Below are 23,591 nucleotides of genomic sequence, written 5' to 3'. Positions count from 1 at the left end.
TTTTTGTTTGGCAAAATGTGCTAAATATTGAGGAAACTGGTTTATGTTTCAATACAGTATGTGGAGTATTGATTGATGGACCATTATTTTGATCCACTAGTTTTGATGGCAGTGTTGATGAGCTCAAATTGGAAGATTTGATGATCGCACACCGCTTGAGAACCACTTGTCGGTTTTAAACCATCTTCATGTGGTGATTTGACAGCTTTCTGTTGATGTGTACCTGTGGGGGTGTAGCAGGGTTCCAGTGGCTACGACATGTTACAGCGGTGCTGCTGCTGCACCTACAGGGACAACTCAGGCATTTAGCAGACGCTCTTAATCCAGAGCGATTTAACAGTAAGCAAGGTAAACACGAGGTAGTGCAATAAATGCATAGAAATAGTGGCCTAGGATCATAGGTAAAACATCAGTGTAAAACGTATCATTTAGATAATGTATAATATCCAACAAATACATTTGAAATTCAAACTATGCAAACTGTAGGATGCCAGGTCAACACAGGAACCTGTAGGATGAACTGTAGGATGCCAGGTCAACACAGGAACCTGTAGGATGAACTGTAGGATGCCAGGTCAACACAGGAACCTGTAGGATGAACTGTAGGATGCCAGGTCAACACAGGAACCTGTAGGATGCCAGGTCAACACAGGAACCTGTAGGATGCCTTCAAACTATGCAAACTGTAGGATGCCTTCAAACTATGCAAACTGTAGGATGCCTTCAAACTATGCAAACTGTAGGATGCCTTCAAACTATGCAAACTGTAGGATGCCAGGTCAACACAGGAACCAAACTGTAGGATGCCAGGTCAACACAGGAACCAAACTGTAGGATGCCAGGTCAACACAGGAACCAAACTGTCGGATGCCAGGTCAACACAGGAACCAAACTGTAGGATGCCAGGTCAACACAGGAACCTACTGGAGGATGCCAGGTCAACACAGGAACCTGTAGGATGCCAGGTCAACACAGGAACCTGTAGGATGAACTGTAGGATGCCAGGTCAACACAGGAACCTGTAGGATGAACTGTAGGATGCCAGGTCAACACAGGAACCTGGAGGATGCCAGGTCAACACAGGAACCAAACTGGAGGATGCCAGGTCAACACATGAACCTGTAGGATGAACTGTAGGATGCCAGGTCAACACAGGAACCTGTAGGATGAACTGTAGGATGCCAGGTCAACACAGGAACCTGTAGGATGAACTGTAGGATGCCAGGTCAACACAGGAACCTGGAGGATGCCAGGTCAACACAGGAACCAAACTGGAGGATGCCAGGTCAACACATGAACCAAACTGGAGGATGCCAGGTCAACACATGAACCAAACTGTAGGATGCCAGGTCAACACAGGAACCAAACTGGAGGATGCCAGGTCAACACATGAACCAAACTGTAGGATGCCTACTGGAGGATGCCAGGTCAACACAGGAACCTGTAGGATGCCAGGTCAACACAGGAACCTGTAGGATGAACTGTAGGATGCCAGGTCAACACAGGAACCTGTAGGATGAACTGTAGGATGCCAGGTCAACACAGGAACCTGGAGGATGCCAGGTCAACACAGGAACCAAACTGGAGGATGCCAGGTCAACACATGAACCTGTAGGATGAACTGTAGGATGCCAGGTCAACACAGGAACCTGTAGGATGAACTGTAGGATGCCAGGTCAACACAGGAACCTGTAGGATGAACTGTAGGATGCCAGGTCAACACAGGAACCTGGAGGATGCCAGGTCAACACAGGAACCAAACTGGAGGATGCCAGGTCAACACATGAACCAAACTGGAGGATGCCAGGTCAACACATGAACCAAACTGTAGGATGCCAGGTCAACACAGGAACCAAACTGGAGGATGCCAGGTCAACACATGAACCAAACTGTAGGATGCCAGGTCAACACAGGAACCTGTAGGATGCCAGGTCAACACAGGAACCAAACTGGAGGATGCCAGGTCAACACATGAACCAAACTGTAGGATGCCAGGTCAACACAGGAACCTGTAGGATGCCAGGTCAACACATGAACCAAACTGTAGGATGCCAGGTCAACACAGGAACCAAACTGTAGGATGCCAGGTCAACACAGGAACCAAACTGTAGGATGCCAGGTCAACACAGGAACCAAACTGTAGGATGCCAGGTCAACACAGGAACCAAACTGTAGGATGCCAGGTCAACACAGGAACCTGTAGGATGCCAGGTCAACACAGGAACCTGGCAGTCAAACTGGAGGATGCCAGGTCAACACAGGAACCTGGCAGTCAAACTGGAGGATGCCAGGTCAACACAGGAACCTGGCATCTGTCTGGAGGATGCCAGGTCAACACATGAACCTGCCAGTCAAACTGTAGGATGCCAGGTCAACACATGAACCTGCCAGTCAAACTGTAGGATGCCAGGTCAACACAGGAACCTGGCATCTGTCTAACTGTAGGATGCCAGGTCAACACAGGAACCTGGCATCTGTCTAACTGTAGGATGCCAGGTCAACACAGGAACCTGGCATCTGTCTAACTGTAGGATGCCAGGTCAACACATGAACCTGGCATCTGTCTAAATATCATGTAGGATGCCAGGTCAACACAGGAACCTGGCATCTGTCTAAATATCATGTAGGATGCCAGGTCAACACAGGAACCTGGCATCTGTCTGTAGGATGCCAGGTCAACACAGGAACCTGGCATCTGTCTAAATATCATGCTGTAGGATGCCAGGTCAACACAGGAACCTGGCATCTGTCTAAATATCATGCTGTAGGATGCCAGGTCAACACAGGAACCTGGCATCTGTCTAAATATCATGCTGTAGGATGCCAGGTCAACACAGGAACCTGGCATCTGTCTAAATATCATGCTGTAGGATGCCAGGTCAACACAGGAACCTGGCATCTGTCTGTAGGATGCCAGGTCAACACAGGAACCTGGCATCTGTCTAAATATCATGTAGGATGCCAGGTCAACACAGGAACCTGGCATCTGTCTGTAGGATGCCAGGTCAACACAGGAACCTGGCATCTGTCTAACTGTAGGATGCCAGGTCAACACAGGAACCTGGCATCTGTCTAAATATCATGTAGGATGCCAGGTCAACACAGGAACCTGGCATCTGTCTAAATATCATGTAGGATGCCAGGTCAACACAGGAACCTGTAGGATGCCAGGTCAACACATGAACCTGTAGGATGCCAGGTCAACACAGGAACCTGTAGGATGCCAGGTCAACACATGAACCTGGAGGATGCCAGGTCAACACAGGAACCTGGCATCTGTCTAACTGTAGGATGCCAGGTCAACACAGGAACCTGGCATCTGTCTAAATATCATGTAGGATGCCAGGTCAACACAGGAACCTGGCATCTGTCTAAATATCATGTAGGATGCCAGGTCAACACAGGAACCTGTAGGATGCCAGGTCAACACATGAACCTGGAGGATGCCAGGTCAACACAGGAACCTGGCATCTGTCTAAATATACAAACTGTAGGATGCCAGGTCAACACATGAACCTGGCATCTGTCATACTGTAGGATGCCAGGTCAACACATGAACCTGGCATCTGTCTAAATATCATGTAGGATGCCAGGTCAACACATGAACCTGGCATCTGTCTAAATATCATGTAGGATGCCAGGTCAACACAGGAACCTGGCATCTGTCTAAATATCATGTAGGATGCCAGGTCAACACATGAACCTGGCATCTGTCTAAATATCATGTAGGATGCCAGGTCAACACAGGAACCTGGCATCTGTCTAAATATCATGTAGGATGCCAGGTCAACACATGAACCTGGCATCTGTCTAAATATCATGTAGGATGCCAGGTCAACACAGGAACCTGGCATCTGTCTAAATATCATGTAGGATGCCAGGTCAACACAGGAACCTGGCATCTGTCTAAATATCATGTAGGATGCCAGGTCAACACAGGAACCTGGCATCTGTCTAAATATCATGCCATCTAAATGACATTTTAACCTCTACATAAGCCTGCAAGGTCATCAAGGCTATGGCTAAGCTAAGGTCTGTTTTACATTTGTAATTAAATCAGATTAGTGAGATTGGGAGTGAGTCTACAGTTCTAACTGCAACGGGGAGTTTCAGTTTGTTTCCACATGTGTTGGACGGTGTGTGTTTGTTTGTGTTGTTGACGGTGTGTTGTTGTGTTTCCTCTAGCGGGTACACCAACAGGCACGCTGTGTGTGTGTGTTTGTGTTGTTGACGGTGTGTTGTTGTGTTTCCTCTAGCGGGTACACCAACAGGCACGCTGTGTGTGTTTGTGTTGTTGACGGTGTGTTGTTGTGTTTCCCTAGCTGGTACACCAACAGGCACGCTGTGTGTGTTTGTGTTGTTGACGGTGTGTTGTGTTTCCCTAGCTGGTACACCAACAGGCACGCTGTGTGTGTGTTTGTGTTGTTGACGGTGTGTTGTGTTTCCCTAGCTGGTACACCAACAGGCACGCTGTGTGTGTGTTTGTGTTGTTGACGGTGTGTTGTTGTGTTTCCCTAGCGGGTACACCAACAGGCACGCTGTGTGTGTGTTTGTGTTGTTGACGGTGTGTTGTTGTGTTTCCCTAGCTGGTACACCAACAGGCACGCTGTGTGTGTGTTTGTGTTGTTGACGGTGTGTTGTGTTTCCCTAGCGGGTACACCAACAGGCACGCTGTGTGTGTGTTTGTGTTGACGGTGTGTTGTTGTTTGTGTTGTTGTTTCCTCTAGCGGGTACACCGACAAACACGCTGTGTGTGTGTTTGTGTTGTTGACGGTGTGTTGTTGTTTGTGTTGTGTTTCCCTATCGGGTACACCGACAGACACGCTGTGTGTGTGTGTTTGTGTTGTTGACGGTGTGTTGTTGTTTGTGTTGTTGTTTCCTCTAGCGGGTACACCGACAGACACGCTGTGTGTGTGTTTGTGTTGTTGACGGTGTGTTGTTGTTTGTGTTGTGTTTCCCTAGCGGGTACACCGACAGACACGCTGTGTGTGTGTTTGTGTGGTTGACGGTGTGTTGTTGTTTGTGTTGTGTTTCCCTAGCGGGTACACCGACAGGCACGCTGTGTGTGTGTTTGTGTTGTTGACGGTGTGTTGTTGTTTGTGTTGTGTTTCCCTAGCGGGTACACCGACAGGCACGCTGTGCGGCGAGCCCTCTGCGCCTCTGAGACGAGTCCAGCAGCCACTGCTGTTCCCCAAGAACAACGAGCCCGAGCTGACCACCATCCACAACTCTGGAGCAGCTCTCATCTGGCAGCAGAGACAAGAGGTAAGACCACACAGTCCTACTAAGATGAGAGAACATATGAGGCCAGTTTTAGCTTCACTACACTGGCTCCCGATTGATTTAACCCATTTAGGCCTGACGTCAAAATAAAAAAAAACGTTCGCTCTGAAAGAATATTTATTCAAAGATTTGTGCCGCATTTTCACGATTTTTCAAAAATAGCAGACCTACAAGCTCGTAGCACGCCACTCGGTGGCGCGCTATGAGCTTGTAGATCTGCTATTTTTCAATAGCTAAAGTATAACATAATGCTTAGTTAAAACGCCAAAAGGGGTTCCCGCCCAGAATGGGTTAAAAATATATTTTACTTGCTTATAAAGCTCTCGATGGTCTCACACCTTCCTACCTATTATGACTGCCTGCCTAGATATGTGACCAGATTTGACTGAGAGCCTGCCATCGCGCAAATTCCAGATTTTCACCAGAGGAGAAAAACTATTTTTGTATGAGTTAATAGCACAGGCAGACTCTTCTAGACATACTAGAGCATGTCTGAAATAAGTGTCAGAGCTGAAATCGACATGTAAATATGAAATAAATGCTTAAACATGTAGCTAGGTGTAATGTTAGAGTCCACAGAAGTGAACCTTTTCAAGCCTGTTTTCTCAACTCGCTGTTTTCTGCAAGACATTACTCTATAAACCATATCTCCAAAGCCGGTGGGTCAAACTGAACAACCAATATGTCAATTTGAAGCTATGATTCCCTGCTTACACATGACATGAAAAATAATCCAATGACTGTCTCCCATTCACGGTGGGTCACAACATATTAGTCCAGTTTTAGCTTCACTACACTGGCTCCCGGTTGTTTTTAGGATTGGTTTTTAATAAATATGTTACTTGCTTATAAAGCTCTCAATGGTCTCGCACCTTATATACTGTAGCTAGAATCTAAAATGACGCGGAGGCGTGCACGTCTCCTTGTAGTTTTGTAGTCTTTTTAAGGAATGCATGCACGTCTCCTTGTAGTTTTGTAGTCTTTTTAAGGAATGCGTGCACGTCTCCTTGTAGTTTTGTAGTCTTTTTAAGGAATGCATGCACGTCTCCTTGTAGTTTTGTAGTCTTTTTAGGGAATGCGTGCACGTCTCCTTGTAGTTTTGTAGTCTTTTTAGGGAACGCGTGCCGTGCACGTCTCCTTGTAGTTTTGTAGTCTTTTTAGGGAACGCGTGCACGTCTCCTTGTAGTTTTGTAGTCTTTTTAGGGAATGCGTGCACGTCTCCTTGTAGTTTTGTAGTCTTTTTAGGGAACGCGTGCATGTCTCCTTGTAGTTTTGTAGTCTTTTTCTGTACTTTCCATTCTGTGAACTTTCTCAGAAAGACCTCTGGTTTCCGGGTGTCTTTCAGAAGGCCTTTTCTAAATGGGTTAAAGGGCTTCCAGTCAACACTTTATCTGTAAACGTTTTGACTGAAATGGTCTTAGTTCTTATCTGAAGAAGACGTATCTCTGTGTGTGGATGGTATCGTTATCTTTGCCCTGACGTATCTCTGTGTGTGGATGGTATCGTTATCTTTGCCCTGACGTATCTCTGTGTGTGGATGGTATCGTTATCTTTGCCCTGACGTATCTCTGTGTGTGGATGGTATCGTTATCTTTGCCCTGACGTATCTCTGTGTGTGGATGGTATCGTTATCTTTGCCCTGACGTATCTCTGTGTGTGGATGGTATCGTTATCTTTGCCCTGACGTATCTCTGTGTGTGGATGGTATCGTTATCTTTGCCCTGACGTATCTCTGTGTGTGGATGGTATCGTTATCTTTGCCCTGACGTATCTCTGTGTGTGGATGGTATCGTTATCTTTGCCCTGACGTATCTCTGTGTGTGGATGGTATCGTTATCTTTGCCCTGACGTATCTCTGTGTGTGGATGGTATCGTTATCTTTGCCCTGACGTATCTCTGTGTGTGGATGGTATCGTTATCTTTGCCCTGACGTATCTCTGTGTGTGGATGGTATCGTTATCTTTGCCCTGACGTATCTCTGTGTGTGGATGGTATCGTTATCTTTGCCCTGACGTATCTCTGTGTGTGGATGGTATCGTTATCTTTGCCCTGACGTATCTCTGTGTGTGGATGGTATCGTTATCTTTGCCCTGACGTATCTCTGTGTGTGGATGGTATCGTTATCTTTGCCCTGACGTATCTCTGTGTGTGGATGGTATCGTTATCTTTGCCCTGACGTAACTCCACATAAATCAGCCACAAATATGGACTTGCATCACATCATGCACAGTGAAACCGCTCTAAAAGTCCCCTTTTGACACTTGGAAGTTGGAGACAAACACGTTTTTTGTGTTCCTGATTGGGTGAAACCATGTGTTCCTTTCTGTGCTTGAAGCTGATTGGGTGAAACCATGTGTGTCTTTCTGTGCTTGAAGCTGATTGGTGGAACCTTTTTGACTGACACTTTGTTGTTTCTCATTGCAGGAAGAGAAAGAGAATGGCCAAGAACAAAATGATGGTAAGAGTCTGTCTGTCTGTCTGTCTGTCTGTCTGTCTGTCTGTCTGTCTGTCTGTCTGTCTGTCTGTCTGTCTGTCTCGCTCTCTGTCTGTCTGTCTCTCTCTCTCTCTCTCTCTCTCTCTCTCTCATACGTTCTCCCTCGTGCCACCAAACAGTCCTCTCATGACTCGTATTAGTGTCTGCTGGTCACAGTGAATAGCTTCATGGTAGACCGCTCCATTTAGTTGTAAGCATTATGTTATACTTCAGCTATTTAAAAATGGCATTCACACACACATTCACCCACCGATGGCGAAGGAAACCATGCAAGGCACCAACCTGCACATCAGGAGCGATTAGGGGTTCAGAGTCTTGCTCAAGGACACTTGGACACTAACTCTGGGGGAGCCCACAGGGATCGAACCGGGAACCTCACAGTTCCCATCCGGCTGCTCTACCCTCCCGCCCCCCTGCCTCCCGCTATGGCTCCTAAACTCCTTGAATGCCGCGGCGTTATCGTTTGGCTCGGCTTTCTTTTTAACGGACGACACACATGCACACCTCGTGTTCCCTCCGCTTTCGTCCGTCCGTCCGCGCGCGCGCGCGCGTCCGCACGATGCCTTTGATGTTTGGGGTTTGAAGTGGTGCGTGGGTGTGCTGGGTCGTGTTGTGGTGCGGAGCAGCTGTGTTCCTTCAATCTGCCTTATGAAGAGATATTTATTAACGTCCAGGTGTCTTAACGGAGCGCAATCTCAGATAACGGAGGGTTAAGAAAACGGAGGGTTAAGAAAATGGAGGGTTAAGAAAAAGCACGGCTCACAAGATGATGACGAGGGTTAAAAACAGCACGGCTGACGGTACATTTACAAATCATCGCTGGCTCAACATCAATCTGACCAGCTCAACATCAATCTGACCAGCTCAACATCAATCTGACCAGCTCAACATCAATCTGACCAGCTCAACATCAATCTGACCAGCTCAACATCAATCTGACCAGCTCAACATCAATCTGACCAGCTCAACATCAATCTGACCAGCTCAACATCAATCTGACCAGCTCAACATCAATCTGACCAGCTCAACATCAATCTGACCAGCTCAACATCAATCTGACCAGCTCAACATCAATCTGACCAGCTCAACACCAATCTGACCAGCTCAACATCAATCTGACCAGCTCAACATCAATCTGACCAGCTCAACATCAATCTGACCAGCTCAACATCAATCTGACCAGCTCAACATCAATCTGACCAGCTCAACATCAATCTGACCAGCTCAACATCAATCTGACCAGCTCAACATCAATCTGACCAGCTCAACAAGATCTACCCACCGAAATAGTTTAAGAAATGAGTTTCACACAGGGGGCTTTGAAATAGCTGGCATTACATATGAGACAAACGCACTTGGGATTTGAAATAGGTGGGGGTGGGGGGGATGGAATTGGTGGGGATTATTTTTTTAATAACCTTAATGCTACTGATGTTTGTGACTTTGTGTGCAAGTATTGCATTGTGGGTTTGACCTGACGGGCCCTTTTTGATGTCTATAGCAATGATTGCCATCACAGTGACCGTATAGAGCTAATTAACAGTTAAAAACAAAGTTGTTTTTGTTAAAATAAGTGTTAATTACACACACCACCAATGCACATTAAATTAACAATGACTCGAGTAGAAGTAAACGTTGTCATCCAAATAATTACTTCAGTAAGAAAGTATGTAGTGAAAAGACTACTGAAGTACTGAGTTATAGACTGATATGTTTAACTAAACACTAGACTACTGAAGTACTGAGTTATAGACTGCTATGTTTAACTAATCACTAAACACTAGACTACTGAAGTACTGAGTTATAGACTGATATGTTTAACTAATCACTAAACACTAGACTACTGAAGTACTGAGTTATAGACTGATATGTTTAACTAAACACTAGACTACTGAAGTACTGAGTTATAGACTGATATGTTTAACTAAACACTAGACTACTGAAGTACTGAGTTATAGACTGATATGTTTAACTAAACACTAGACTACTGAAGTACTGAGTTATAGACTGATATGTTTAACTAAACACTAGACTACTGAAGTACTGAGTTATAGACTGCTATGTTTAACTAATCACTAAACACTAGACTACTGAAGTACTGAGTTATAGACTGCTATGTTTAACTAATCACTAAACACTAGACTACTGAAGTACTGAGTTATAGACTGATATGTTTAACTAAACACTAGACTACTGAAGTACTGAGTTATAGACTGCTATGTTTAACTAATCACTAAACACTAGACTACTGAAGTACTGAGTTATAGACTGCTATGTTTAACTAATCACTAAACACTAGACTACTGAAGTACTGAGTTATAGACTGATATGTTTAACTAATCACTAAACACTAGACTACTGAAGTACTGAGTTATAGACTGATATGTTTAACTAAACACTAGACTACTGAAGTACTGAGTTATAGACTGATATGTTTAACTAAACACTAGACTACTGAAGTACTGAGTTATAGACTGCTATGTTTAACTAATCACTAAACACTAGACTACTGAAGTACTGAGTTATAGACTGATATGTTTAACTAATCACTAAACACTAGACTACTGAAGTACTGAGTTATAGACTGATATGTTTAACTAATCACTAAACACTAGACTACTGAAGTACTGAGTTATAGACTGATATGTTTAACTAATCACTAAACACTAGACTACTGAAGTACTGAGTTATAGACTGCTATGTTTAACTAATCACTAAACACTAGACTACTGAAGTACTGAGTTATAGACTGCTATGTTTAACTAATCACTAAACAAATATACTTGAGTAAAAGGGAAAGGTATATTGCATTAAACTGCTAGTTTAGTAAAGTTAGTACAGTTTATTCAGAAAGTTACTTGAGTAATTCTACCTTAAATCTGCGTGTTAGTCTGTTTTAGATGAACACATGACTGGGTTTTAACCCATTTTAGGCGGGAACCCCTTTTGGTGTTAGCATTATGCTATGCTTTAGCTATTGAAAAATAGCAGATCTACAAGCTCATAGCGCGCCACCGAGTGGCGCGCTACGAGCTTGTAGGTCTGCTATTTTTGAAAAATCATCAAAACATAGCTTTTTCAGAAAACTGTCAGGATTTAGAAGGCATTTGTAGAATCGTTCCCAGGTCAAAATGGATTAACACATAAGAGCCTCCAAACACAATGTCCTCCTCTGTGCATTTCCGACACGTTACAAACCTCCTCCCACTCATGATGTCATCACAGAGAACACGCCTCTCCTGTTTGATGTGAACGCCCACTCGCCTATAGTGAATACTGTACTGCAACAAGCCTTGGGTCTAAGGGTGCACTCACACGGTTCATGCAATTCTCTGTGCTCGTTGGGTGTTGTGTCATGGCCGCCCAGCGGCCCAATGCATTTCCAATGGAGGTCACATGGTTTGACCAAACATTGTGTTGTGTGAGGGGGAGGGGCGCAGTCGTGCGCCCCTCCCCCTCACACAACACAATGTTGGGTCAAACCATGTGACCTCCATTGGAAATACATTGGGCGGCCATGACACAACACAACGAGCATCCAACGAGCACGAGAATTGCATGAAAGGTGTGAGCTCAGCCTAAGGCTGAGCTCACACCTTTCATGCAATTCTCTGTGCTCGTTGGGTGTTGTGTCATGGCCGCCCAGCGGCCCAATGCATTTCCAATGGAGGTCACATGGTTTGACCCAACATTGTGTTGTGTGAGGGGGAGGGGCGGACGACTGCGCCCCTCCCCCTCACACAACACAATGTTGGGTCAAACCATGTGACCTCCATTGGAAATGCATTGGGCCGCTGGGCGGCCATGACACAACACCCAACGAGCACAGAGAATTGCATGAAAGGTGTGAGCTCAGCCTAAGTAAGCCATGCCGAGCCATGTGTCCATGAGGCCCATCGGGCAGAGCCATGTGTCCATGAGGCCCATCGGGCAGAGCCATGTGTCCATGAGGCCCATCGGGCAGAGCCATGTGTCCATGAGGCCCATCGGGCCGAGCCATGTGTCCATGAGGCCCATCGGGCCGAGCCATGTGTCCATGAGGCCCATCGGGCAGAGCCATGTGTCCATGAGGCCCATCGGGCAGAGCCATGTGTCCATGAGGCCCATCGGGCAGAGCCATGTGTCCATGAGGCCCATCGGGCAGAGCCATGTGTCCATGAGGCCCATCGGGCAGAGCCATGTGTCCATGAGGCCCATCGGGCAGAGCCATGTGTCCATGAGGCCCATCGGGCAGGAGCCTCTCCTGCTTCTGTAGTGTGAGCTGTGGATGTACAGGACCGTAGTCCCTGGCCTGGACATGACACTAGTATGTCTCAGGAACTTACTCCCAATCCAACTAGCGGAAATCGAATGTTATCGACCCATAATCACCAGTAGGTTACTTATCAAGACCACGCAATGTACACATTTCCTACCTATTGAGTAGTATTGACGTTGTTGTTGTCAGCCATTGTCTGATCTAACGTCTTCACCGGCCACGTAAGTAAACATAATGCAAAGTTGTTGTAGCGCAGTTTCACAATGTTTTTGCTTCGGCGGCAGTAATTTCACTTCCGTGTTTGAGTCGCCTACTCGCGGTAGGCAGTATGTAGGAAAGGTCCATATGATACTGGCTCCATTGCATGGTCTTGATTAGAACATATTGGTGATTATGGGTTGATAACAGTCAAAGCAGGTGATCCAGCCTGCTGAGTGCCAAGCAGGGAGGCACCGGGTCCCATCTTGGTCAAGGACTCCCCCTTGACTGCACGCATGCAGTGTGGTGGTGCAGACATAGCCTGGTCAAGGACTCCCCCTGCTGAACGTGTCATTTCCAACTCTATTGTCGGTGCATGGAAAATTGGAAACTAGGGGCTACTAATATATACTATTCTCTGCCTATCGGGACGTAACTCGGACGGCGCTGATGGCCGTCGCAACGCTCGGCGCGGCGACTCGCTCGGCGGTGCCTCACGTGGCTCAAGGCCACCAGACACGGCACGCCTCCGTCATTGACACAAAAAGCAAACGCTCCCATAGTTCTGGATTTCCCAGTATGTTGATTATCACATACTGGGGGTATTTCTAAGGTTCTAAGGATGATTACAAACATCCTGATGTGCAGATTGGTGCCTTGCATGGTTTCCGCTGCCATCGGTGTGTGAATGGGTGAATGTAATGCACAGAATGTAATGTTCAATCTATGTAAAGCTCATTGGGTTATAAATGCACCATTTACCATCCAAAAACATGTATTCTAATGAGATTTCATCATTCCAAATAGACCCTTATTAGAGCTTTTACTCTTGAGAGTATAAAATTATACCAAATCCATTTGGTTTCATTTTGGCTCTCAAGAGTCACATTATTGTTAAATATCTGCATTCATTAATTTACAAGAAGTGTACAAAATTGGAGAATGTAGAAGAATTGTTATTTTGATGTTGTTATCTCTCCTATATGGTGCCACATCAATACACTATGGAACTGTGGACACAGTCTTATCTTAGTCGTGGGTCTCAGAGGCTAAATGTGGTCACATGCTGGTCCCGTGGCTCAAATGCAGAATAAATAATGGACCTTGATATGAAAAGATATGGAAACCCACTGCTCAATGAGCAAAGGGTTACTATGGCGTAACATACAATATAACATTACATTACATTACATTACATTACAGTCATTTAGCAGACGCTTTTATCCAAAGCGACTTACAATAAGTGTATTCAACATAGGTAGGGAACAAAAACTACTAATCACCAGAAGTCTTTAGTGCATTTTCTGCAAAAACAAGCAACCAAGAGTATACCTAGCGCTAAGGTAAAAGTGCAATATATCAGCTACCTATTTCCTTAAACAGATGAGACAAAATAGCTAAATCAAATGAGCATGAGCTAAAACAATTAAGTGTATCGACTAAACAAGATCCAATAAACAATACAACAATAGAAAACAAGCGTTCGTACAACTAGTTAACAACAAGTAGGTCAGGCAGAGAGGAAGGGTAGTGTTTCCTGAAGAGGTGGGTTTTCAACCTGCGGCGAAATATGGGCAGTGACTCTGCTGTCCTAACATCAGTGGGGAGTTCATTCCACCACTGTGGGGCCAGAACAGAACTTGGAGTACCTTTGGGTTCACTTCAACATGTGGTCTGTGGGGCTATTTTTAGGGTCTTAACGGAGAACAAGGGGCCTGTTCTTCACAGCGCAGAGCAGGCCAGCCTCAACGGAGTGCTCGCTGTTGAAGGACAAATCATTATATCATGTCCACTGTAATTCACTTAACCCATTTGGGCCTGACGTCGAAATTAAAAAAAATGTATTCTGAAATACCTCATGTTTCTGTATCAGTGGTGCTCAATATTTCATGTCAAAGACCCCAAAAATGATCTGTAATTGGCCTCCGACCCCTCATCTGAAAATGTTGTTCCAGGAACCCCCCAGAAGCAAAGATTTGAGTTAAAAAAAGTTCGTTCTGAAAAAATATATATTCCAAATTTTCTTTTCAAAAATAGCAGACCTACAAGCTCGTAGCGCGCCACTCGGTGGCGCGCTATGAGCTTGTAGATCTGCTATTTTTCAACAGCTAAATTATAACTATGTTTAAAACACCAAAAGGGGTTCCCGCCCAGAATGGGTTAAAGCAGGTCTGGACAGGATGGCTTTATGAAGGACGGTTTTTCAGACCTGTGGAAGTGTGGAAATGTGTACAAGACATAATAAGGCTGGACTCATAATATTGCATACATTTAAAAAAAAAAGTAGACAATGTACAATTTGTTTTCTAAAGTATCTAGACCAAATTAATAAATTAAATGGACATATGCCTTGTCATCAACCTCCCTAGAAATGTGTCCACTTGTGCCCTCTAGTGGTTGTTTGTGAGAACTGCCTTGGCTGTATAATTATTATTATTGCATCTTGTGAACTTCTGCAAAGGTTAAATTGTTACTCAGTCGGCGGCACTCGTAATAAACTAAAACAGTTGTTGGTCGTCGTTTGTTTTCAAGCTCATGGACTTGGACTTTGATGCCACCAATTTAAAACTAAACCAAATATCCTGGGCCGTGGCTCAGTGGTCCAGGCACCTTGGCTGGTACCTGTAATCCAGTCTGGCAGTGTGCCGCGGGTTCGACTCCCGATCCCGACGGCCTTTACTGCAGGTCACCCCCCCCCCCTACTTCATCTATTTAAAAATGGCATTCACCCATTCACACACACCGATGGCGAAGGAAGGAAACTATGCAAGGCACCAACCTGGCCTGGGCCATGGCTCAGCGGTCCAGGCACCTTGGCTGGTAATCCAGTCTGGCAGTGTGCCGCGGGTTCGACTCCCGATCCCGACGGCCTTTACTGCAGGTCACCCCCCCCCCATCTCTCTCCCCATTTCCTGTCAGCCTACTGTCTGTCCCTCCATAAAAAAATATAAAATAAAATAAAAAGGCGAAAGCCACAAGAAAAAACATAAAAAAAAAAAAACCTAAACAAAAGACTAAAAACAAAGGAAGTGACATCGGCAGCATGGCAACATGCAGAAAACAAACACAAAAATCAGTCTTGAATTTATATTTAGGAAAAGTTCAAGCATGGGCCAGTGTTTTTTTACGTCTTTTTGTTTCTACAATTAGGCTACAGGTTAGGCATTTATCAGACGCTCTTAATCCAGACTCAGAGGGACTTAAATGCATCAAATACATAGAAATAGTAACCCAGGATCATAATTATGTAAAGCAAGAACCTGTATATTTTTGTAAATGCTATTTAGTTTTAATTCGTTTATATTAGTTTTAGTGTTAGTTTTAGTTTTTTTTTGGTAATACTTTGGATTATTTGTCAGGTTCAGGATTGAATAGGTAAGTATTGTGTAATAAAAACGTAAAATATACCATTTTAAAATGTAATTTCTGTTACAGATGAACCGCCGACTGCATCCGCAAACAAAATCTAAGGGCGTTTTGTCTAATTTCAGTTGGTTTTAGTTACTTTTGTAAACGCACACGATACAGTTTGAGTTAATTATGTTTTATGTTATTGTCTCTCTTTCAGAGAGCCCCCAGGAGGAGGGGGACGTGGAGCAGGAGGAGCAGAAGGAGACCCCAGAGCCGTCCGCCCCGTCGGGGGTCGCTACGCCCGAACCCGCCGCCGCCGCCCCCCAGAACCCCCAGAGCCGGAGAAACCCCCCAGGGGGCAAATCCAGCCTCGTCCTGGGCTGAGAGAGAGAGAGACACACACACCACTCCCTTATTTTACATTGGAACGCTTTTTTATTTTTGGAAAGATTAAAATAACCCCCACCTATACCCCTTCCACCTATCTCTCTCTCTCTCTCTCTCCACTCTCTTTAGCCAAATTCCAACATTAAACTTCTATCCTTGAATCCTCCCCCCTACTCGTTTTCATTTCCTCGCCCTCCTTTAAGCCCAGCCCGCACGCAGCCAGTGATTCGCGAAGCGACGAAATGCGTTACGTGATGTTACAGAGAGAGAGAGAGAGAGAAATGAAATGAAATGAAATCTATATTTACCCAGGGTATCTGGGCTAAGCTCAAGAACTTGTTTCCAGCCAGGCCCTGCTCATAGAACACATTTCATCGTAGTGGTTCAATGCCTTGTTCAAGGGCACTTCAACGGTGGTAATTTTAACGTGTCGGACGGCTGATTCGAACTAGGAACCTTCCGGTATCAAGACCGCGCCGCTATCCGTTCGGCCACCGCTGCCACTAGAGAGAGAGAGAGAAATCGCAGCGCCAGGTCTCGAATTGCCCCGTTGCAGGTCGGTGCAGTTTTGGGGGATTCTGTTGCAAAGTGGTTGCAGGTCGCAAGCCGGTCGATTGCATCGCGAATCATTTTGCTTGGACTGGACTTTTAGTCGTGTGACGGATCGGGGAATGCTCGGCGTCGGTTTGAAGCCACGGGTCGGCAACTGTTGTGAGTTTCGGAGACCCTCGGTCTGGTCCTAACTGTACTGGGTGACGTGTGTGTGACAATTCAGTTAAAGTGGCGTGCCCCGGAGAACAAGATGACACATAGTTAGTATCGTCACACCTCATCTGCACAGGCAAAGAGCGAGCGTTCCGACAGGCGATATCGCGCACAAAACGGTTCTGATGTGGAGCCGTCGGCCATCGCGTTGCGACGTAGCCTGAACCAATCAAACAACCGATAAATACAGAAGTATCGTGTAAATCTCAACCGATGAAAGCAGTTTGGCGGGCCGCGGAACCTCGCCTCAAACAGACACAGCGAGCGGATATAGGAGGGGTGGCCGACGTCGCAACCGGTTGATGTATCCTCTCTCCAAGTGGCCTGCGGAGCCTCCTCGCTTGATGCATCCTCTCTCCAAGTGGCCTGCGGAGCCTCCTCGCTTGTCCTTTGTGTTGTCGTTGCGTCCACAAGCAGACACGTGGCTGCTAGGGAACACAGAAGGAAGTATCGGCTGTATGTCGGCTCGGTAGCGGGCTGATACTTTGCCCCGTAGAATTCCATCGGCATATCGGCAAATAAGTTAACACTAAACCACAAAAGGCTGAATAAATAACAATGAAAACGAAATAAATGACAAATATCTGTATTTGTATCGCTATCGGCCCACAGTTTTCATATCGGTGCATGCCTACGTTTGGGTATTGGAATTTGACCTCTCTCTCTCTGTCTCCCCTTCATCACTCCCTCCCTCACCCTCTCACACACCACACACTCCTCGCCACACCCACCACCATCCTCCCACCTCCTCCACCCTCAAACCTTTTGGGTTTTTTTTTTATCCTTTTTCTATTAAAAAGAAGAAAAAAAAACTGTTGACAAAAGCACTTTATGTATCTCTCTCCCTCCTCCTCCTCCTCCTCTTCCATGTCAGCCATCCCTGCAGGAGAAGGCATGAATGAAGTCATCTAGCTTGTGCCTCATTCCCTGTTGTAAATGATAAAGAAAGGAAAAAGTAATGAAAAAAAGAAAAGACAGAAAAAGATTTGATGCGTGGATTTCTAAGTACAATAAAGATTGATATGAATTTGTTGTGGCTGAGTTTTTTGTTTTGTTTTGTCATTTCAACACCAGAAAACATATTTGTCTTGCGTTTCCGGATTATTAAAAGTGCTATTTTATTATTGGTTTGGTTACATTAAAAAGAGTCGTTAAGATGGTTAATAGCAATAGTAATTATTGCTATTATAGACTGTTTGTTCAGTAGCGGGTCTCACCTGCTCTTTAGACTGTTTGTTCAGTAACGGGTCTCACCTGCTCTTTAGACTGTTTGTTCAGTAACGGGTCTCACCTGCTCTTTAGACTGTTTGTTCAGTAGCGGGTCTCACCTGCTCTTTAGACTGTTTGTTCAGTAACGGGTCTCACCTGCTCTTTAGACTGTTTGTTCAGTAACGGGTCTCACCTTCTCTTTAGACTGTTTGTTCAGTAACGGGTCTCACCTGCTCTTTAGACTGTTTGTTCAGTAACGGGTCTCACCTTCTCTTTAGACTGTTTGTTCAGTAGCGGGTCTCACCTGCTCTTGTTCAGTAGCGGGTCTCACCTGCTCTTGTTCAGTAGCGGGTCTCACCTGCTCTTGTTCAGTAGCGGGTCTCACCTGCTCTTGTTCAGTAGCGGGTCTCACCTGCTCTTGTTCAGTAGCGGGTCTCACCTGCTCTTGTTCAGTAGCGGGTCTCACCTGCTCTTGTTCAGTAGCGGGTCTCACCTGCTCTTGTTCAGTAGCGGGTCTCACCTGCTCTTGTTCAGTAGCGGGTCTCTCTTGTTCAGTCTCACCTGCTCTTGTTCAGTAGCGGGTCTCACCTGCTCTTGTTCAGTAGCGGGTCTCACCTGCTCTTGTTCAGTAACGGGTCTCACCTGCTCTTGTTCAGTAGCGGGTCTCACCTGCTCTTGTTCAGTAGCGGGTCTCACCTGCTCTTGTTCAGTAACGGGTCTCACCTGCTCTTGTTCAGTAGCGGGTCTCACCTGCTCTTGTTCAGTAGCGGGTCTCACCTGCTCTTGTTCAGTAACGGGTCTCACCTGCTCTTGTTCAGTAACGGGTCTCACCTGCTCTTGTTCAGTAGCGGGTCTCACCTGCTCTTGTTCAGTAACGGGTCTCACCTGTTCTTGTTCAGTAACGGGTCTCACCTGCTCTTGTTCAGTAGCGGGTCTCACCTGCTCTTGTTCAGTAGCGGGTCTCACCTGCTCTTGTTCAGTAACGGGTCTCACCTGCTCTTGTTCAGTAGCGGGTCTCACCTGCTCTTGTTCAGTAACGGGTCTCACCTGCTCTTGTTCAGTAACGGGTCTCACCTGCTCTTGTTCAGTAACGGGTCTCACCTGATCTTGTTCAGTAGCGGGTCTCACCTGCTCTTTAGACTGTTTGTTCAGTAACGGGTCTCACCTGCTCTTTTTCAGGTCCACGGTCACCAACTTTCAACAGCTGGAAAGACTGCGAGACCAGCCTGTTACCGAACAAACACTCTAGTGACCATGAGAATATAACAAACACTCTAGTGACCATGAGAATATAACAAACACTCTAGTGACCATGAGAATATAACAAACACTCTAGTGACCATGAGAATATAGAGCTATTTAAGACTTATTAAACACTCTAGTGACCATGAGAATATAGAGCTATTTAAGACTTATTAAACACTCTAGTGACCATGAGAATATAGAGCTATTTAAGACTTATTTTAACAAACACTCTAGTGACCATGAGAATATAGAACAAACACTCTAGTGACCATGAGAATATAGAGCTATTTAAGAACAAACACTCTAGTGACCATGAGAATATAGAACAAACACTCTAGTGACCATGAGATGAGAATATAGAGCTATTTAACAAACACTCTAGTGACCATGAGATGAGAATATAGAGCTATTTAACAAACACTAGTGACCATGAGATGAGAATATAGAGCTATTTAACAAACACTCTAGTGACCATGAGAATATAGAACAAACACTAGTGACCATGAGAATATAGAGCTATTTAAGACTTATTTTAAACAAACACTCTAGTGACCATGAGAATATAGAGCTATTTATGACTTATGAACAAACACTCTAGTGACCATGAGAATATAACAAACACTCTAGTGACCATGAGAATATAACAAACACTCTAGTGACCATGAGAATATAACAAACACTCTAGTGACCATGAGAATATAACAAACACTCTAGTGACCATGAGAATATAGAGCTATTTATGACTTATTTTAACCAAACATTTCACACTAGCTTTCATGTTTGAGATAATATGAGCACATGGAGCTTGGTCGAGTGTATATATATATATTGGGGGGTACGTAGCTCAATTAGAGATAGTTAGGAACCAAATGGACCCTTGGCCTGTAACTCTCAGAGTTAAATTAACAGTGGTTTTACAATATAAATTGTGGTACCAGAGATAGAAATGCCATTAAACCGGGGGTCCGTAGCATAATGCGTGTGAAACTGGGGGTCCATGAAGTTAATGTTTCGGAATCACTGCTAGAGCTGTAAAAGTCCTCCCTTATCGGGGTCACTGGCATATGTTTTCAAATGGGGGTCCGTGCCGTGGCCTAATAAATGTTGATTTGGAGGTCCTTGACACGAAAAAGTTTGGGAACTTCCTGTCCTAGCCACATGCAGGTGTGCTACAGGGCTGAATTATTGTCACATTGTGCAGTTTGTTTTATTTCTATGAGCGGTTTAGGGCATGTAGGCCTACGTTTCTCTCCCTTTCATTGTGAGAACGGACCTGGAAACTCGCCTTGGCAAAGCATGGAGACTTATGAAAAATGACTACTAAGCCAGTTCATTTTTGAAAGAGTGATATGGTCTCTGACTGACTGACTGAATCCGTCTTCCTTCAAGCATTTCAGATTGAAGTCACAGGAGCGCAGCCAGCCAGGATCTGGTTCATTTCAGATTGAAGTCACAGGAGCGCAGCCAGCCAGGATCTGGTTCATTTCAGATTGAAGTCACAGGAGCGCAGCCAGCCAGGATCTGGTTTCAGATTGAAGTCACAGGAGCGCAGCCAGCCAGGATCTGGTTCAACAGGAGCGCAGCCAGCCAGGATCTGGTTCAACAGGAGCGCAGCCAGCCAGGATCTGGTTCAACAGGAGCGCAGCCAGCCAGGATCTGGTTCAACAGGAGCGCAGCCAGCCAGGATCTGGTTCAACAGGAGCGCAGCCAGCCAGGATCTGGTTCAAAAGTAGAAAATAATGTCAGACATGCAGCAGGGGATGATCAGAACCAGATGTTCTTTTGGAGCACATATATAGAGACTCGAAGGCTGTCGGATTGGCCTTGTTTCGACAGAGCAGTTCTGCTATCTGGTAAAAGCAGTGCTTGTCCTTTTTAGGCTTCATTGAAAATAACATGTACATTTCAGCCCCAGATTGCAACAGTTTACAGTTACTACAGTCAACTGTAGTATACAAATGTGTACACTCTTACAGTTTAGTTTAAGTTAACTTAGCACTGATGATTTGCAGTATAGATTTGGGAGGGGTGCACATTGATTGATTGATTGATTGATCAGTTTGCAGAATCACAGTACATTTCAAGTACAACTCAATACAAAAAAAACTGTTAACTGTGAGTGGACGACACCATAAAGCATTGTTTACAATAGGGCCCACCATTTTCAATTCATCAACACATTAAGAGACGTACGAATATTAATATACACAAACTGTCAAAACAGGAAATCATCATAATGGAGGTAAAAAGGGAAAATAAACATATATAGTGAGGGGGAAAAGGGGTGGGTGGGGGAAGGGATTCAGATTTTACGGGGCCAGTTTCGAATTGCAGCCGTCCGTAGGTGCCCTTTGAGAGCAGTTTTGGAGGAGTCAAGGGATTTGCATGTCTTAATGACTGTTGGTAGGGCGTTCCACATTTTGGTGGCATAGGAGCGAAAATAATTTAGTCCCTTGTTTGTGCCGAATCTGGGTTGCACATAGTTTGTTGAACTCCCTCTGGTGTTGTGGGAGTGGACTTCGTTAACATTATGGAAGTATCTAGAGTCTAGATACTTCCATAATGTTAACGAAGTCCACTCCCACAAGCCATTCCAGCTTGTCAAAGTGGGCAGGGGTGAGGTGGGTGAGGGGAGTGAGGACGCAAGTAGTAGCCTGATCAGTTTGTTTTGGGAAGTCTGGAGCCTATCCCAATCTACACTGCAAATCCTTAATCAAATGCAAGACATTCAGTAGGCTGCTATGGGATGGGGGTCTTTGAATGGAGTTTTGATATAATCACTGTTTTAAAACTGTTTTAAGATCGGTGAAATGATGAAAGTTTAGGGTGACAGATTTTAATCTTATGTGTTATTTTTCCAACCCCAGTTCAGTTATGAAGTGTAGAAAGGATGAGTGAACGAACCCTATGGAAAACACAACACAGTGCCAATGTGACTGACTGAGGACACCTAGTGGTGAACAAGTGTAATCAGATTCAGAATGTACAGTAACTGAAATGTCTGTTGTCTTGTCCAGTAGGCTACAAATTAACAGAATTATCTTATATATATATATATATATATATATATATATATATATATATATATATATATATCTCTGAGAGATTGAAACAAAACGGGACATGCAAGTCATTAAAAACTAAATGGGTAAAACATAAATGACAATTGTAATGTAGCCAATAATAATTTGGAATTTGTAACTAATTTCCCGTCTATCTCATCCTAATTTCTAACCTATTCCCGCTGTCTTTAATTGCTCCACTTTTGTGTTGTAATTAAGCTGTGGTGGCCATCTTAAAGTTTGTGTTGTAATTAAGCTGTGGTGGCCATCTTAAAGTTTGTGTTGTAATTAAGCTGTGGTGGCCATCTTAAAGTTTGTGTTGTAATTAAGCTGTGGTGGCCATCTTAAAGTTTGTGTTGTAATTAAGCTGTGGTGGCCATCTTAAAGCTGTGGTGGCCATCTTAAAGCTGTGGTGGCCATCTCAAAGCTGTGGTGGCCATCTTAAAGCTGTGGTGGCCATCTTAAAGCTGTGGTGGCCATCTTAAAGCGTCTCTGACGTTCTTCTCATGCAGCAACAGATCAGTTCTTATCTCACCTCCCATTGTTCTCTGGGAAGGTTTTTAAACCTGGAGGTCTGTAGTTCTGTCCCGTTGTTCTCTGGGAAGGTTTTTAAACCTGGAGGTCTGTAGTTCTGTCCCATTGTTCTCTGGGAAGGTTTTTAAACCTGGAGGTCTGTAGTTCTGTCCCATTGTTCTCTGGGAAGGTTTTTAAACCTGGAGGTCTGTAGTTCTGTCCCATTGTTCTCTGGGAAGGTTTTTAAACCTGGGGGTCTGTAGTTTTCAAAAATCTAAAAGTGTTTTAATCCACACTGTCTCTGATTCTTTCCGCCATCTTGGATCTTCCATTGCAACAGCGCCCCCTGGCGGTCAGGGTTGCGCAGCCAGTTGCACTCATTTGGGGAGACGAGGAAAGATCCAAGATGGCCGAAAGATTCCGAGACAGAGTGGCGGAGAACAATGGGACAGGTGAGATAATGGGACAGAGCTCTCCGGAGGCTGGGGGTTTTGCTCCCACTACCATATGAGTATTGAAGCCTTAGACTCTCGTAGATTGAAAATGTCAGAATCGATAAAATACATCTCTACGAGAGTCTATACATACAATACAAGCGGCCAAAATGAGTTTTCTTCGACGGGTGGCTGGCATCTCCCTTAGAGATAGGGTGAGAAGTTCAGTCACACGAGAGAGACTCGGAGTAGAACCGCTGCTCCTTCACTGTACTGTACTGGCTCACCCGAAATCACCATAGGCCTATATACAGTTAATATGTGCGTGTGTGTTTGTGTGTGTGTTAGGTTGCGCACAGGTGGTGAAAAACAACCATGCTGTTTTCATGTTC

The 23,591-nt window shown here is 45.0% G+C and overlaps 1 protein-coding gene across 1 annotated transcript in view; it reads left to right on the top strand.

The window, feature by feature from the left end:
* LOC306936342 (jupiter microtubule associated homolog 1-like) overlaps positions 1–17,766 on the top strand; it is a 48,352-nt gene extending 30,586 nt beyond the window's left edge. The window contains exons 3-5 of the mRNA XM_079519830.1: positions 5,117–5,265; positions 7,708–7,741; positions 15,802–17,766. Of these exons, the coding sequence (XP_079375956.1) occupies positions 5,117–5,265; positions 7,708–7,741; positions 15,802–15,968 (350 nt within the window). The 3' untranslated portion in view covers positions 15,969–17,766. The remainder of the gene's footprint in view (positions 1–5,116; positions 5,266–7,707; positions 7,742–15,801) is intronic.
* The last annotated feature ends 5,825 nt before the right edge of the window (positions 17,767–23,591 follow it).

The sequence above is a fragment of the Electrona antarctica genome (assembly GCF_951216825.1).
Source record: "Electrona antarctica genome assembly, chromosome: 14".
NCBI classification, from domain to species: Eukaryota; Metazoa; Chordata; class Actinopteri; order Myctophiformes; family Myctophidae; genus Electrona; species Electrona antarctica.
The sequence above is the reverse complement of the archived record's forward strand: the minus strand, read 5'-3'. Positions and strand labels throughout refer to the sequence as shown.